Source organism: Lepisma saccharinum, chromosome 21 (assembly GCF_977018435.1).
Source record: "Lepisma saccharinum chromosome 21, izLepSacc3.1, whole genome shotgun sequence".
Taxonomy (NCBI): Eukaryota; Metazoa; Arthropoda; class Insecta; order Zygentoma; family Lepismatidae; genus Lepisma; species Lepisma saccharinum.
Genome location: NC_139249.1, coordinates 8202284 through 8220812, shown reverse-complemented (window position 1 = coordinate 8220812; position 18529 = coordinate 8202284). Strand labels below are relative to the sequence as shown.

The window sequence follows — 18529 nt, the reverse complement described above, 5'->3', positions numbered from 1 at the left end:
CATGGTTACGCCTAGGAATGACAATTGAATGTTACAACCGCTGCTTGCGAGAGGACAGTGTCAATTATAATACAAATTCAGTTGTGTAGTTGTGTTCTTGTTATTTTAGAGTTGCTTTTCTGCCACTTTTTACTAACGCGGCGATGAGAATGAGTTATGATTGGACGACAACATGCGCACATTCACGGAGTCGGCTTGAAAAGTAAGTGAATGACACAATACGAGGTTATCAATAGCAATGTGTACGATCGAGTCAAGTTCTCAATTACACACCTTACAACAGAAGATCCAATCGCGACATGGACATAGGTCAGTGAGAGTCTCTTCATCTCAAAACAACACCCTTCCTCACAAGACAATCAAAACAGAAAAGTGGTGAAAAATAACATACATTTGATAATCTTGCTGAAACAGTCAACAGGTACCTCTATGGAGATGTGAGTAAATAATGTAAATGCAGCATGAGGCATTCTGAACTTTAACGTTGGATCATTTTTTTAAAAAAACATTGAAACACACAACATCGAGTTCCACGATTCAATCAATACAGGAATATGCAAGCACGCAACCACCACAGGATTTTTAAAAAATAAGTGAACAAAAATTATATTTCAACAAATACGAAAAATACGGAACAAATAAAAGTTTTTAATTGTGCAAACATTATAAAGTTCCGATATAGACCAAAGCAGAATACGGCGTTAGGGAAACGTGGCAGTAAATAAGAATTTTTTTGAAAATATCGATTTACATACAAATAAAAAAATCTCTGTTCACTCATATGACCACGCTTGTTGTACAAAATCCTTAATAATAATTCTCAATTTTGTTTTAAGTAAGCCGTGGCAGAGTGGTTAGCGATGTGTTGCGACGCCAGGGGTCCGGGTTCGAATCGCGGTCTGGGCATGGATGTTTGTGGGTGTCTATTCATCAATTTCATCATGTCATAACTCATCCCCATCTTCGCAAGTTAGCCAAAAGTGGCACAAAAAAGCGAAGTAAAATATAGCAAATCAATCAATCAATTGTTTTAAGTAAATATTTTTTTTTACATCAGGCTTGTATATCGACAGGGATCTCGGCCTGGCCGTGAATGTTCTTTGTGAGTAAAACTTCATAAATTTTATCATATCAGAACTCATCTTCGCGATTAGCCAAACATTGCCGGAAAAGCGTAGTAGTAAAAAATATAATAATAATAAAAAATGCCGGAAAAACGTACTTTTAAAAAAAATCGACGACGAATACAGATAATTTGTATACATCTAAATAAGTTAGTTGGCACGACTAAATGTTACACTGGGGACTCGAACCCGGAACCTTGGGTATCGCAGCCGTGTTGCACTACTTGGTCACCAAGGGCAGCACGAGAACAAGCGAGAGTAAAATGTAAACAAACACCCATGCATTAGGACTCGAACCCAGGACGCTCCAATGATTAGACCGGTGATGTCAGCGCCTTTGCTTTTCAACCGAGAATGGTGAAGGGGTTTGTGACACAACACTAGAGCGAGACAGCTCGGCTCGTATCGGAACCACGACTAATTACAACACGATCACAATTTTAGGAATTATCATTTCAAAAAAGAAAAAAAAAGAGCATTAGCCAATGAAAACATCACATGCCAAAATGATATTAGGGAATGATGGAGAGAGAGATAGAAGATAAAAAGAGAAAGATTAAAAATTTCTGACAGGATCAATGGCCCCGTGAGTGCCTCAAATACACCTACCGCAGTACATACAATTGGCAAGGGTCCCCGTGACGTCACGTAGGCAGAGGCAACGTGCAACCTCGCTTCCTGCGCCATACGACACCGCTGCCCTCTAGCGTAAAGGCTGCGGAACTACGGACGGCAGTTCTCGACAACGGTCGGGGGACGACGTCACACGGACACACACAGTGTGCGCAAAGGCCGAGAAGCGGGGGGAGAACGTGTCCGCACGCGAAACGGGAGGGAAATCAACCTAGCATCGATGTTTTTAAAAGTTCCGGAACCTTGCGTGTTTATACATGGTAAACGCGAATTTCTCTATGAACTAATCCCTACGAAGCGCTGTTTCACGTGCAAGCACCGGCTGTGTTCTTGGTCGAAGCGGGTGTCCGACCGACCAAGTTTACACGGTCAAAAGACAAGTACAGGGAGAGTTTTGGAGAAGAGAATGTTTGTTTAAAGACGGCTTGATGCAGATATAGGTAAATGGGAACGGGACATACAGTTTAAAAAGGGTGGTTCGACCATTACAAGGCAATAAAGTTACCACCACGACAAATTTGAAAATGTCGTTGAAGCATTGAAATACCCTCGACCCTCTGTAATCTCTCGAGAAAGTGAAATATTTTGCATGGTTTGCATTGTTTATAAACATTTTCCCTGGTTTTTAGCTCGGGGAGATGTGTTATTGTGAAATAAAGTACGTCTGTTACCCTAGCGTGAAGCAGAAGAGCACGAAGGTTTCGCGCAAGTGAATGTAGCACCCAAAACGACATTCCACAAAATCAGCTATAATTTTACGTCGTTAGGTTAGGATTGTTAGGTTTGAGACCCATAGTTATTTTGGACGTGTTCTCACGCTATTTGAGTCTATTGAGATCTTTTATCACTGAAACTACCCCTGAGGGGCATTGGTGCATGTACATTATAAAATACATCATGTTAACATCGCACATAATATAATTGTATCAATTGGGCAGTTTTTAAAATAGTATCACAAATGAATAATACAATGTAAAATCATACAATGACAAGTTATATCTTTAAGTGGACTAGTGTTGTAACAGTACAATATAATATACTAGTGTATACAATCTAAATTTATTTCATAAAGTTATTTAATTCCTGAAATTCTTTAACTGAATATAATGTATATTCCAACAGCAATTTTTTCACCTTACTTTTAATGACCGTGGTACTTACAAAGTTTTTGTAACTCTTTCGTAAATTATTGTATAACTGGATGCCTGTGTAAAAAGGTCCTGTTTGGTGTGGAGTTAGTCGACTGTGCATACAAACTATAAAAAGCGGCGAAACTACTCCGAGGTGCCACCAAACTTTCGGGGAATGACAGATAAAGTATTTTGGGATCACAATATTAAATTGAAGAGAAATATTAAAACTTGTTGCTTAGCTCAAACTAAATACATGTGCTTAATGTCCAGCTTATTAAGTACGAGACACATAGTACCATGGCAAGTTTAATCCCCCACGTGTACGGAAGGCAAGAGGTCAAAGAGGTGGGGGGGAGGCATTTTTAAACATTTCACAGTCCTGCTTCCAAGTAATGGCACATTCGATTCGAGTGGTTGTAGAAGCTGAAGCACTTCCGAAACAGGCGGGGGGAGGGAGGGGAGGCACGCCGCTAGTGCACCGCCTACCGGAACCCTTATGGACCATAACACGGTCTCTCCGAAATTGGCAGCTACAAAACAGGAGGAGCGCCTCAGTCATTTCTAAATTTGACTACTGCGAAGAGCAGGCACCGAACTCTGCCGCATGAAACCGCGGATGAGTTTTTATTATTCAACTGGGGTGTTTTCGGAGGGATGCGGACGGGGGAGGGGGGGACAATAAAAGAAAGGGGAGAAAATGGAGTACGCCAATTCAAGACAAAGCATAACGGTGGGGGGAAGCAAAAATATATATATTTTATGCCTCCATCGTAAGACTGGAATCAATATTGTAAGTGACACTAACCCATGACGGTACGGAACGAACAGCTAGAATTCAATGGAGTACCAAAGAGAAGCCTTTACGGTAATAGCAGATGTAACTTACCTCTTGCCATGACCGGCATTCCATAAAAATCTGGATCGAAGTCAAACTATGAGAACGTAACGGTTTGCGGCTTTTGTTTCATAATTACAAAGTGGCTCCAGTACAGGGTGTTCACTCTGAGACCACCATGATAAAATTCAGCTGCAACCGAATTGCGCGAACTGTAGATACAGGATTGCGCACAAATCTCACTGACCTGTTTTGCGCACAGATTTTCATCAAACGTTGCCACATTGATAGCTTTAAAGTCTGTGCGCAAAATTGTTTTTTCTTCTTTAGACAAGACGAGAGAGAGAGAGAGAGAGAGAGAGAGAGAGAGAGAGAGAGAGAGAGAGAGAGAGAGAGAGAGAGAGAGAGAGAGAGAGAGAGAGAGAGAAATTAGAAATAAAATAGTAAATCTCTTAAGGATTAAATAAAAAATATAATTTCACAAGTAAATGTAGCAAGTCAAGATAGGTTAGGTTAGGCAAAACACAGCAAAGACACAAGTCCACACACACACACAAACAAACACAACAGAAGTGAGAACGGCTTGAGAACAGTTTACATCGGACAACATCGCCTCATTTTTTTGTGCTCAATCCTGTATATTGTGACAGCTTGTCAACGGCTTATCAGATACCACTGATAAAACCGGAAAAGTGTGCGCAATCTGGCTGTAGCCATAAAATTCAAGCATAATTTCCGGTTTCCAAGGAGAACTTTTCAAAAATTCGTGGGTACAAGCAGATGTTTTCTCTATGTCAACTTTACGTATTACCGCCTCTCACCACCCACAAATATACACATACAAATATACAACTTGTGTTAACAATGTAAAGGGTCTGCGTGGTCCCAATGTATAATTTAGTTAAATTAAACGGTATATACGATGGGAAGTCCTTAAATAACCGGTTCCTTAGCAACACGCCTTAAAGGTGTCGTGACGATCGAGCAGAATGCCAATGATGAACACCGGAGTAGGAAGCCAGTTTGAGTGGCCACTGAGACTGAAACAGCAGATCGACAACCGAATCCGTTCATTTAGTACACTCTCTCCTGACTTAAACAATTGTCTCCGTACTGAACCTCCATTCTGCTGTAGATTTCAGAAGGTTTCACTCCATCTGACCACAAAAAACGAATAACACTCGTTGCTCTTCAACGGTGCAAGTCAACGGTGGAGCGGCCATGTTGTACGAGCTACTACGCAGGCGCACACTGCTCGATCGTCACAACACCGTTATGGAGTGTTGCCAAGGAATCATTTTGAGTCCAGAAATACAAATGTTCGTTGTGTGTAAATCTCCATTAAGTTTAGAATACAATTCCTGTTATTTAATCACTTGCCCTCGTATATTCAAAATATTTAATTAAAGGTGCGAATCCCCGGAATTCCTTATGAGTAGCCAACCTGCTACAGTTTAATGCGAGATCCGAACCACTGTGCGTGGACTAGTATCGAACCCGGGACCATATGATTACAATGCGACGACGTTAACATTGCGCCATCGGGAAGGCCCCGCAGATGCACCGGTTTCAAATTACTATCGAGCCTCTTAACCAAGAGAATACCAAGTTTCAAAGATCAGCAACAGCTCGAGAGAGGCGTATCGCAAAGTTGCACCTTTCTAAGTTCGGATAAACCGGTCATGCAGGGCAAAGAGACTTATCTCATATGAACTCCATGCAGCCAGGATGACCGAGGCTGAACTTCCCGCCCTCAGCATCCGCGGAGATAACTTCCATTGATTCGAAGGACTTGCTAAACACAACGTCGGGAGTGGCAACAGTAAAAATGTCCTCCGTTTATCGGGCGTGCATCTGGCATCCCCCCCGATACGACGAGAGAGAGAGGGGCTCTTATCTCCAGGCCCCAACTTTCCATTGTTGTGTGCAGAGCGGGGCTATTGTTTTCCCCGCTCCCAAAATGCCACTGCATCTTCCCCCCTCATCCCCTTTTCTGGCGATTCTTCCAACCCTTTCGCTTCACGGGCGGATGTGTGCGCGGGAGAGGGTGAATTTCAACCAAAGGAAGGAAGCTCCTTCGTTTTAACTTCCGATCCTCACTCACGATGGACCAGACCCCGCCGCCAGTGAAATAATTGCACGTTAAGTAACTTAAAAAGGAAACTTCGTAACATTAATGCGAGAATGTCAAGAGTTCTGTGGCTTTTCCAATGGGTACGAGTTGCGGCTACACCACAGCAGTACTGTTTTAGAATGGCGCTAGAATATAGTCGACCTTTTGCCTGAGAAGTGAAAATGGAAAGGAATGAACGAAATACCATCGCAAAGATGGTTTGAACAAGACTTGCTGGTCCAAACTGCGGCATCTAATGAGTAATGATACAATTGGAATCAATGTGATTTGTGTTTCGGGTATAGCGAAATGTTACATCCTTGCGCGGTATGCAATCCCGCTAATCGAACGAGTTTGACGGGTTGCATATACATAAGGGAAGAAGTTACCTGTGGTTTTGAGAGAGAAATCCTCCACGTAACTTGTAAAATACTGACAGGACAAGCGTAATCTATGTGTAATAATAAAATTTATTTTTTGATAGTATGCATAGCTACAGTTTTTTTAAATATATTTATACTTCCTTAAAATAAGTTGTGAAGGAAAAGAAAAGAGTCAAATTTTTATCATAACGTTGTATGAAGATATATATTTCAACAGCTCTTGGTTTCAAGTGTATACGTTTGGGTGTTCTAGCTAGCATGCTTTTCAGATTGATCTACAGTAACTCTCCCTAATATTACAATATCTTTGAGCAACTGCGTGGTTTAATTAAGCCGTGAAAGATCTATTCGTGGCTTGTTACTGAAATCTGCGCAGGTTCGAAACTATGTTTGATAATCTCCAAATTCAAGGGGAATAGTGTGGATTTCGAGATGTATAACTTTGAGAGATTACTAAATATTACAAGAAGACACAATAGGGGCATGTTTCAAAGGCAGGATGTTCTCGTGAGGTTGAAATGGACAGCTTATGAATTCAATTCCTTTTTCGCATCCGGTGGTAAGGTACCAGCCTGGGTAGTCGGATCTGAATTGACAGGTACTGCTTAGGTTCGTATGTTCAGGTTGGTACCTTGACACCGGATGAGGCAAGGACTCGAATCCGTAAGGTCAGCGTTCAAAACCGACAAGAAAGCCCGGTATATGTAACATGCTCCTCGTTTCCTTGAGTTTCAAGTCCACATTTATGTACAGATAGACTAAATGGGACTGGGCCTACAGTTTGAAGTGCGATCCGAACCAATATGTCCCAGCACAGAGTATCGAACACGGTACCCCTTGATTACAATGCGACAACGTTACACTACGACATCATCGAGGACTATGTCGTGTGCTTGTAATATTTATCAGTCACTCAATAATAGAGTGTATACTCTGTCCCTGGGATCTATGGAGCGAGCGAATGGAAAGAAGTCGGCGCAAGTAATGACTCGAGAGGGCCCGACCGATGAACACGTGCGAGAGAATGGGATTGCGTGGAGGGGGAAAATCAGCCAAAGCTACCAGTCGTTTGCAGCAGCGTATACTGTCTCCCTTTCTCTACGTTATACGTGGCCTTGCTCCAGAGATTACAGGGATAGAATAGATAACTTGTCCTGTCTTGAACACCGCTAATGTGGATACCAGAACGCGACCGTTGTGGAGTGACTGATGCCTATATAATTAGCGACAAAGGTGCATAAGAGCAAACGCGCCAAGACACTTACAAATGAGCTACGTGACAGCTATAAATGAACCTGCCGACTGGCCAAATAGTTCGCCGCGGGAGAGTATGATATATCGAACTGCAATGAAGAACTATCCCGGCTTCCGCTATGAAGAGAGAGAGGTGGTAATAATAGTCCTTCCTCGAGGTCGTCTCCGCACTACATTCGCTTCCATCACCGAAATGTCCTTCCGCAATGTATCCTCCCGCTACATCACAGATAACAGTATGAGAGGAAACCGTCCTGGAAACAAGAAACTACCAGGCAGAAGGAGAATAGCACGAAGCAGGGAAGAGGTGGGAGAGTGGAAGATCAGATAACAACAAGCTCAGAAGGGAGGGAGAAAAAAAAAAGCATATAACTCTGAAGTAAAAGCACGCTGGTCTTCCTCCATAAATCCAAGGTCTCCTTTCTTTCGGGACGTCGCATGGAGAAGAACTGGAGCCGATCTTTCTTCAGTCCATTACCCTCGTCATTCAATTGTTTCGACTAGTACGACAAGGAACTGAAGAAAGTGAACGAACTGCACCATGGAACGGTACATGGAATTTTGTAAGGTGTGCACGTAGGATCATGTAATGAAGTAGCATTATTGGTAGCAAGTGGATGCAAATTTTACAAGCGCTTATGCAACTTTAGCCACCAGGGAGGGAGGGAGAGAGAGAGAGAGAGAGAGAGAGAGAGAGAGAGAGAGAGAGAGAGAGAGAGAGAGAGAGAGAGAGAGAGAGACCTTCAACACCAATATCTACATTTAACTAGTGACATACATCTATTGATTTCGTTTGTGTAATGGATGACCATCTACGAAGGCACAGAATATCAACCTCACTTCCACGTATCACACCCTCGACTGTATTTTGCAGACTAACAAGGCTCAGGCGTCTGACCTGCAGCCAGGATTATCCTCTGTACGAATTAAATTGTGTCGTCCATGTGTTTGTGGTTGTCCCTTAATCCACCTGATTGCGTTAATATTCATCATCGTGGCGCCAAAATTAGAAAAGCGACGTAAAATGACTTTAATTCATTCATTCATTGAGCCTATTGATTTCAACATCTTTCACAGAATATCACAGTTTTAGATAATCACAAAGATCTAATGACTTTGCTGCTTTCAGATCAGGTCCCCCATATTCTACCCTTCTTGAATAGACATTTGAAATTTTCCTTATGACCCTGAAAGTTGGCAAACCTGCATTATGAATAAGTCGATATCAATTGAAAGCCAGTTCAAGAAGAACCATCACATGAACTTGAAGCACGAATTTAGGAAATTAGGGAAGAGCTCTACGGCTGACTTCCACCTATTTAAAGTAGACGTTCCTGAGTAGTTTGTAAAGCATATGCAGAACAGTGTAATTCGGATATCTGCAGCGGACCCTACATTAATTCTATATATATAAAATGGATGTATGTGTGTGTGTGGGTGTGTATATATGTTTGTTTGTTCCGGCATAACTCTCGAACGCCTGGAGCAATTTCAACCAAACTTGGTACACGTATCACTTACAATCTGGAAATAATATTTTGGGGTAAGACACCCCTGGCATCCCTAGGGGTGGGGTGGGAAGGGATGACATTTAAAAATAATCGAGAACCATCGGTATTAAATTCCGCACAAATAGACATCCGTGACTCTATGCAATCCGCACAACGAAAGTGTTTCTCGGGTTGTCTAACATTCAGGCTGTGTTGCGAATGGAATCCATAGTTTTCGTGACACTCCCAATGCGGTTCAATTTCAAGTTCGTCACCTATCGGCATGGGGGGCTAGAGGGGGTGAAAAATAAAATGCCACAAATGACCTCGATTAGTGTCGAATCCATAGTTTTCGGAGTCGCTAAGCTAATTGGTGACGTTCACGATCACATTTCAAATTAGTTACATTTTACACTATAGTTAGAATTCATTCCTTTCCGTCTAATACAAGATTGGGATAGGTAAATACCCGGGCAACGCCGGCCAATCAGTAAACATTATATTATTCCGGTCATTCCTCTTATACGTAAATACCTACACCGTGCATTTGGCGCAGCAAGGTCTTCATCATTACAATCAATTATTATGGGGAGTGAAAAAAGGGGAGAAGTGGATTCAGGGAACGAATAAATTGGCTTAGGCGTCTATTCTGGAAGAGACTACTGATTTACTTTGGCCGGAAACCTCGTAAATCCTGCGGCTAGGAGAAGTCCCTCAAGGTATTACGCTGCTCACCCCCGCCCCTCCACCCTTCCCTGATGGAGTGGTTGAGGATTCGTTCCTTCGCAAGCGAGCCGCTCAACCTTTCTCCATTCTAAGGCCGCACAATGTTCCCCACGAGAAGAGAAGACCGGGACGGCTAAAACCCCTCCCGATCGGCGACGAGCCGTGCCGATCCCACCCCGCGGGAAGGTACGGTCCCCAGGAACCATCCCATTTTGCACTCGGCTGCCTCCGCTTAATAAAACACAAACCCAACTCGAAACGAAGCTATCTTCGACAAACACGGGCCTTGCTCCTCGGCAATAACCACTGCGGGTAGGAAGAGCGGAGGTCTTCTCGATTGCACGTCGGTGTTGTGTTGATATGGATATCATAAGGTGGAAGTCTGAAATTAGTTTCCTCTTCACACAGAAAACTAAATGCATTTTTATCGACTGATGCACCAGAATGCATCGATTGATGCACTAAAGTGTGTTTTATGGCTTCAAAGAATCAAATTAACATTTCATGCATTTGGGTGCATTTTTGTATGTCGTGAAAGAAACACCAAAGTGCATCATTTGATTCAAGTGAGTATTTATTTCAGTCGAGATGCACTTCAATGCATCAGTTGATGTTCCTTCCTGCATCTTTTTTGATGATGCACTTAAACGTTTGGTCTGAGCTGCAGAGTTTATGTAGCTCAGACGAAACGTTTAAGTGTATCATCAAAAAATTCATTCTGGTGCATCAAAACGCACCAACGTGCATCAACTGATCCATTGAAGTGCATCTCGACTGAGAGGAATCCTTACTTGAATCATAAGACACACTTTAGTGCATCAATCGATATGATGCATTTACTTCTCTGAGTGTATAGATGAAACTAGAATCTTCTGTTCTTCACTACGTACAGTCCTCATCAAAAGCGAGTGTCGTCCTAAAACTTGATTACGACAACCTAAATGTGGTCTCCTAATAGCAACCATCAGGTTTTACCAGGTCCGGCGAAAAACGTCCCCGATGCTATCGATATTCATATATATTTTGAATGACTGAATTGCTTATTTTACTTCGGTCTTGTGCCAGTTTTGGCTAACTGCAATGATGAGAATGATTGATGATAAGATGAAATTGATGATAGGCCAGTCACAAACACACATCGACAGCATAAATCCCACAGGTAATTATACTGGCTGAGAGTCCAGACGCCGATAGCCTTGAAAATGCACCTCCCAATAGCCTTATTTAGCAATATGATACCTCCACAATTTCTATTCCCTTACATTTTCTTAAATGTGAACTAACCAACTAACTCTCTAGCCTTCTTAATCCCGAAGGTTTATGGCTGCAACAACACAAGTCTTCCACCTGCACCTGTCCTGGGCAACATCAATCCAATCTTTTCCATCCTTACGGATTTCCATTAGGTCCATCTCCGTCTTGGCCTTCCTACAGGTCCCTCACCATCAGGTTCCCCAACAAGAATCCTGCAAATACTTCTTTCCTCTCCCATTCGTGCCACACGACCTGCTCATTAAAGCCTTCTTGATGTAATTATTCTAATAATAGATGGGCATGGATACAATTCATTAAGTTCTAAATTATGTAACCTTCTTTAAACAATATAATTATAAAGTTTTGTAAGTAGGAGTAGTAAGTTGGTTATTATTTTACATCGTTTGTGTTAATTCTGATAAATTGGTGAAATATACTCCTAAGTCCCATTAGTCAATTACAAAATAATTGTTTATCTTTATGTATTTTTGGGGGCTTACTGGCCAACAATCACTTTGATGACTAGGACGCAGCTTTCAAACTTCATTGTTCATTTTCCAACAATGTTGATGTTTATATTCCCCTGTTTTGCAAGAAGCCAGGTGCGGACGTTGCCACGACGGAGAGCAACATTACACCAAGTTCGCATTAAACGTTCGCAACCTGATCTACATCCTCGCACAACGAATTGCCTACATTCCAGGATACCTACTCTTGCACGTTGCAATATTGGTGCCATTTTGAAAAACCGCACAAAATCTGGCAAGGACTCTGCTCGCAGTTTGTAAAAACACTAGCAGGACATGGCCGGGAGGGAACACGATCATCGCACAGGGACAAGAACGTCCTGTTTCATCCCACAAAGCATTTCCACACACGCGCATCCCCCCTCCCCTCCTTTCTCCGTTATCTCGACCAATTCCCATTCTTTCCTCGTCCGCCTTTCGGTCTGCAAAACGCCCATTCCGCGCGTTGTCATTTTGTAGCTAATCTCCTTCAATTGTTTCTCTTGCATAAATTTACATGTAATTGTTATCTTAGACGAAGCCTTTCTGAGGAAAAGAAAAATTGAGGATGGTTTTTGGGCTGCAAGTAGCAGTGGAGGGGGGACGAGGGGGGAAGGGACCTTAATGAAGCCAGACTCTGGGGATCTGGTCCCCCCAAGTATTTAACCCCCCCTCCCTCCCCGCATCATCTCAGGGAGGCTTCTCCGGGGACACGTTTAGGAATTTCAGAGCTTCGGATAATTGTTATATTCTTGCAGCCTTCTTTTCTTTTCAGGAGTCGCTGCCATCGTCTAGATAGAGACGGAAGATAATTGCTCTCAACGTCATCTGGTGGGAAATGAAAGAAGCTAACTTCACAACGGTGCAGGAAGGGCGAGGGAGAAAAAATCGTCTATTTTTAGGAATCAGGAAAGAAGGAATTAAGAGAGGAACGAGACAAAGGACCGTTCCGTTGGACAAAGAAGTCTACAGGCTATTCCGCTTGCGTCACTTCATGTTCTTCTGAAATTCGAAACAATGCCGTTTGCCAGAAAGGAAATTTCAGACGCTAAAGCTTACATGCACACTCTCGGTACTGCTCAGGGTCATTTTCGAAATCGGTTGTACAATGAGGAATTTACGTCAGTACCAAAGTAGGAAAGAACTGCTCGAAATTCCGTACGTATTTCCGTATAATCATGTGTCACATGGTCCAAGAAATCGTGATGCAAGAAATGCAAAACCACTTGTAAAAGTCGGTGGCGGCTTTACATGCTTCCCTTGCTGAAAATACAATGTATAAACATTTGAGGGTATGAAAGTACTGTTTTTGTTATCATTGTTGTTTTGTTAGTGTTGCAGCGAGTATACCGCACTGAGATAAATCAGTATGGAAGTAAATGGAGCACTTCCCTCTCTCTCTAATACATGAGTTTTGCCAATAGCTCTGTCCTTCTCTACCACCGCTGCGTCGCCAGATGTTACAAAATTTACAAAATGTAAAAGTCATAAATTTCAAACAGTGAAATCATTATCCTGTAGAGTTTTTTATGCTCTATTTAATGACGGCATTATATAACCTGTCATAAATTCATGTGATCTGAAATTTCCATAATTATGCAATTTTGCAAAACGCTTAATTTTTTTCTAGTAAATACTTCAAAAGCCATAAATATGAAACCGCTTGAAAAACTTCGCCAGTTTTTTTTTCTATGGGATCTAAGGTGTTAGCAGATATGATATTCTTCGCCAAAGTGAAATAATTTGCTTACGACAAGAGTATATTTTGTATAAATCATCAGACCGTAACACGAAAAAGTTGGTTAGCGAGAAACTTTTCGGTTTGTCGCGATACACGTCCAGACCAAGCGAGAAAAGTGTTGACAATCGTTTGAAGTTATTTTTAGAATGCATTGTTACTCCACAGCACCGTTATTCATTCCGCAATCGTAGTTTGTTTGCGCGGGCTGTCTCGCGTATCAAATTCATTGCGCGCCACCGAGGTTACAATTCAGTTGCAGGCAGGTGCCCCGGTTCGTAGGAAGTGCAGTGTGCTTTATTTTCCTGAAAAAATATATCTTAATGTTTGTTTTTGTATTTATTTAATGCTGTTTATGTAAAGAATACACCATTCAACGAAAGTTGCGTGTATTACACATATAATGCAAATGTAAAATAGTAAATAGTTACGTCGAAATATAAACATTTACATGCAAATCTTGAGGTAACAAAATATATATATTTTTTAAAAAAGCATCAAATACATAGATTTTGAAGATTTCCTATACGAAAATAAGCAAGTAAGTTTGTCACAATCATTAGCGATTAACAGCGGCTCGATGCTCCTCCGTTTGTTGATCTGGCAACGCCGCGCTCCATTTAACCCATACTGACTTTTAAGGTTGATACGCTCTATAGCTTCTCATTTGAACTTGCTTCTCTGCTCGGAGCAAGTGTAACTTTCAAGTAACGTCACACTCAACATAGTTGAGAGCAGGAACAATCATGCTCCTGTGCCGACTGATGAGAGGATGGGAGAACGCCAGAGCTGCTCTACGCAGCTTGACGGAAAAGCTCCCACCCGAGATCACCCAACCTAGGTTAGAGCGAAGTATGCAAACAGATTAAGTAATCGGGACTGGTCCTACAGTTTGGGATCCGAGCCCCTCGATTACAGGGCGAATACGTTATCACTACACCTCGGACTTTAGGTTTTAAACCTATCTTTTCCTTAGCAGGTAAATAAGAAATAACAAGTTACGCCAGTGTTTCATTTAAAAACGAAACAACTGATGGTTCTATAGTGCCTAAAATAACCTATTTTGCTATTATGAACCTAAATCAAACCATTTTCATATATATTTTAAGGTCTTTCTGGATGTTTATGTCACACAGATGTATTTGCTCTGTTTGATACCAAAATAATTTAATGACTAATGTCTTCGAAACACATTTTCTGTCGATTTCCTTGCCTTTATTTTCCACGCAGCTTTCCTTTCCTTTTCTTCTTCGATAAAAATAAAAGCTAAACTGTGAAGAGCGTCAGGGCATTTATAAATATGAAAATTCAATGAGATTTGGGTTAATAAAAGTTGCAATTTCTCACGTATATGCAGAAAAATTCACACAGAATTCCCAGAGCCAATAATTAACGAACAATTCCCGGAATTCAAGGAATTCCCAACGACTAGCCACCCTGGTATTGTGCAGGAAATCATAGATACTTCATTCACTCTTCAGATTAACAACTAACCTTTGTTAACAACACAATTATACTGTAGATCACAATAATTTCTGGATAATTTTGAGAATGATGTACGCAAATGAAATTTTGTTAGAAAATTAATATTTGGTTGTTACATATAGCTATTAAAATTTTTTACGGTTCTTTTGAAATTTTGTTTTTGAAGATGTACAAAATCAGTGTTTTCAGGAATTTTGAAGCATTTTAAGTTTCTTTTGGAACCTACTGCAGGATTTTTAGAACCAATTTTAGGATTTTTAGAACCTATTTTAGGATTTTAGAACCTATTTTCGAATTTAGGACCTAGAAATCCGAGGTCTAGTTATCACTACGCCAAGGTCGTCACCCAGCTTGGGAATCGAGTTTGGAAATCAACGTCCTGGATCTCAGACGCCGTTCTGTTGCTACAGGAACATTGACCAATGAATGATTGATTTCACTTCGCTTTTCTGCCGCCTTTCGCTGACGGTGACGAAGAGGATGAATGTTAAAATGAAAATGAAGAAACAACAATCACAAACACACATGGACATGAAACAAGGCAAGTCCCAAAAAGGATTATACTGGCAGGAGTCCACACGCCAGAGCCTCGTTAGTATGCAACAATGCAGACCACGGTGTGTTACGCGGAAGAGAACATTTCAAACTAGTGATAGTAGACCTCGGTGGCGGAGTGATTAGCACATCGCGGGTCGCGGGTTCGAGTCACAGCATGGGCGGTCCTTGTGAGTGTCCCTTCATCAATTTCATAAAATCATCACTCGTCATCATCACCAATCGATAAAGCTGGTAGTAAAGAGAAGTAACAAACATCAAAACTAGTGATAGCCATCAATAACATTACAATTCATGGAATTTTATTCTATTATTTCTTCCAAAGGGGAAGAGGGGATGAGTGGAAAACAGATTATGATCCCCATAACGCAGAGTATTAGCCGATAATCGTCCGTGGTGCAGTCTCGCGATCAACAAGTACAGCGAAGGGACGAGAGGTTGAATATTACTGTCAGTTTCCTTTATACCGGGAGGAGGGATGCTGTTTCCAAACATAAAGCGCCACCCTCACCCCCCAAACCACCCCGAAACACAGTTGCAATCTTCTATGCGTCACTGGCTCGCTGCCTATAATGATCGGTGGCCGCTGGACGCAGATTTCATTACAGGCCCAAGGTGCGGGCACGGGGTAATCCGATTACTTCCGGCTTTAATCACGAGGTGCCGCCCGCTCCACACTCACAAACACAAACATCGGATTATCTATTGAGAGAGATATACGCTTCGGAGGTGAGGGTTGGGTGGGGGTCGCGATTCAACGGCTGTAACTCAACACAGAAGACCCAGGGAAGTCTGTACGTTTTGATTGGTGGGAAATTTACTATTTTGTTGCTGTTAGATTTCATAGCGAGCCAGCAGTGACGTAATTTTCAGTTCTCTTGAACCGAAACACTCAAACCGTGCGGTGAGTGGCGATAAAAAAGTATTTGTAGCAATGTATGCATGAATTTAGAGATTTTTCTTAGAAACCGACGCTAAACGTTTCCTATTTATCTAGTACCATAAGAGATGATTTTACTCCAAAGTGCATCAGTGATCAGTTAGTTCGTATGAACTTTCCAGCCTGATCATTACCAGTGCGTAGTTAGAGAGATCGGTTACTTCATTGAACTCTCCAGCCTAATTATTGCCTATTTTTGCGGGAGCAGGAAAAGGTTTATTATCCATTTTGCCTTGACTCATCTCACTCAACAGGTCGCTAGGTGCCGTGACTTGCCGCGAGTAGATAGCTTCCTGGAGATGAGGCCCAGCTCGAAAAGGTTTATTATCCATGATTTTACTCCACAAAAATAGTAACATTAAATAATTTCCTTTAATAAACCACGACTACAAAAAATCCAACATAAATCTCCAACAACCAAGCTCCGATTTCTCTCTAACAGATATAACACCATTAAGCCTTGTTTCCATGATTATGAAAAACTAAATATGCTGACCAAGGCAGTAATATATTTTATTAAAAACATAAACTAAACGTAACGTTTCAACCTTCTAGCAAGGTCTTCTTCAGACTCTGTATCAAGTACACAAGTAACAAGATACAAAAAGATACACAAAGAGGAGATAAAGTTAAGACCAGAAATGAACTGCAGAAACAATAGTTTGGAACCCTTGGAAAATAAATTAAAGAAAGTTATTGAAGTGTTAGTAACACAGCATGATAGCAGAGCAGTTGAGAACAGTGAAGAAGTAGTAGACCTCATAAAAGGACTTAAGTTAAATGAGATGAAGACGACAATGTTTAGCTTAGACGTGAAAAGTTCCGAGAACAACTTTCTAATAGTCTGGAGGGAGTAATGTTTGTGTGTATATATAATGCCCTGTTTTTGTATCTTGTTACTTTTGTACTTGATACAGAGTCTGAAGAAGACCTTGCTAGAAGGTTGAAACGTTACGTTTAGTTTATGTTTTTAATAAAATAAATTACTGCCTTGGTCAACATATTTAGTTTCTCTCTAACAGTGATAAAAACCTACAATTCCATGCGATTTCACATCCAAATGCAAACATACGTATCAATAATGACTGCCCAGACAAATAACTCAAATATTGAAATCCGAGATAATCTTGAAAAATACAAAGAAACCGGCATTGCTCTCAAATACTAATATATGCTATTACTACTCAGACACTACTAAAGCTATACCCAACGAGATAAGATAATACGTTTCAGTCTATGATTGTAAAGTTTAGCCTGCTTCTAAAAAAATCATTATTAAACAATGAGATTACAAACACCTGTGCTTAGCACCACGCCATGAAGGCGTATAAGGGGTGTGGGGGTAATGCACCACACTTTCTTGATCCGGTCGTGAGTGGGGGTGATGTGATCAGCATCACGGCCCTTACAAACACCAAGATATCAAATTGCTAAAAATCAGCATTAACATTTTCAATTAGCCTAAGATTGAATGGTTGACTTCTGTAGCAATATGGTAGAGGCCATATATTACAATATATACATAATTATTAATGATGTTACCATTTCAGCCATCTTTAGAAAGGCCAGTCTGCCGGTTTAAGATCTAAATTAGATTCATAGCTTTCTTAGTCCGACTCATGAATTGTTATTAGTCTGTCTGCTCCTGTTTGCGAAGATGAGGATGAATGATAAGATGCAATTAATGAAAGAGAAATCAGAAACCAACATGGATAGAAGACAGCATTTGAGTCCAAACGCAAGAAGCTCGTTAGACGGAAAGAATTTAGAAGATAGGCTGACACCTCGGCAATTACGGGTACTCCCTAAGTTTATAGATCCATAATAACACATAAGCACGAAAACATAAAATATGATAGATGTGGCACACGGAAGCTATAGAATTAATTTATTTTAAGGAACGGAATTCTCTTAATGCGAAGCAGAATATGTCCTCCACTCATTGCCGTTTTCCTTTATATCTTTACATATAGTCACTCGGGAAATATGCCCATCGGGGTTAAATACCCACTCTCTCGTATCTCGCGCAACGTTAATGTTATGGCAAATCTGCCACTCTTGTTTGAAAGCGCCCTCTGTGGTGAGACGGCGCAGCAGAAGAATCTGAAGCCATGCAGGGTTAATTTCATGAGGTAAGAAGACAATTTTTGAGGTAATAATTTTTTGGACGTTGCTGTATTAACAGTGTGCAATAATATTCCCAAGAGAGAAAGAAACTGAATTATATTTGGTGTAAAGATCAAGAGTCAGGGAAACGTGAAACTGCCGCATGGTGTTCAGAGTTGCCAACCCAGTGATTCAATTTTCTGCTTGTAGCTGTGTGGTGATATGCCCATAGAAATGAAGTACAATATGCCCAT

The 18529-nt window shown here is 41.2% G+C and overlaps 1 protein-coding gene across 13 annotated transcripts in view; it reads right to left on the bottom strand.

Annotated features, from left to right (window-relative positions):
- LOC146004042 (nucleolysin TIAR-like) overlaps positions 1–18529 on the bottom strand; it is a 1204848-nt gene that overhangs the window by 568866 nt on the left and 617453 nt on the right. Inside the window, exon 1 of one of the 13 annotated variants that reach the window (XM_083142635.1) lies at positions 1734–1827. The exons of 11 other annotated variants lie outside the window; for them this stretch is intronic. In XM_083142635.1, the coding sequence (XP_082998761.1) occupies positions 1734–1811 (78 nt within the window). In that variant the 5' untranslated portion in view covers positions 1812–1827. Of the gene's footprint in view, positions 1–1733; positions 1828–18529 lie in introns of those variants that run through there. One more of the 13 variants, XM_083142643.1, reaches the window with a different exon arrangement.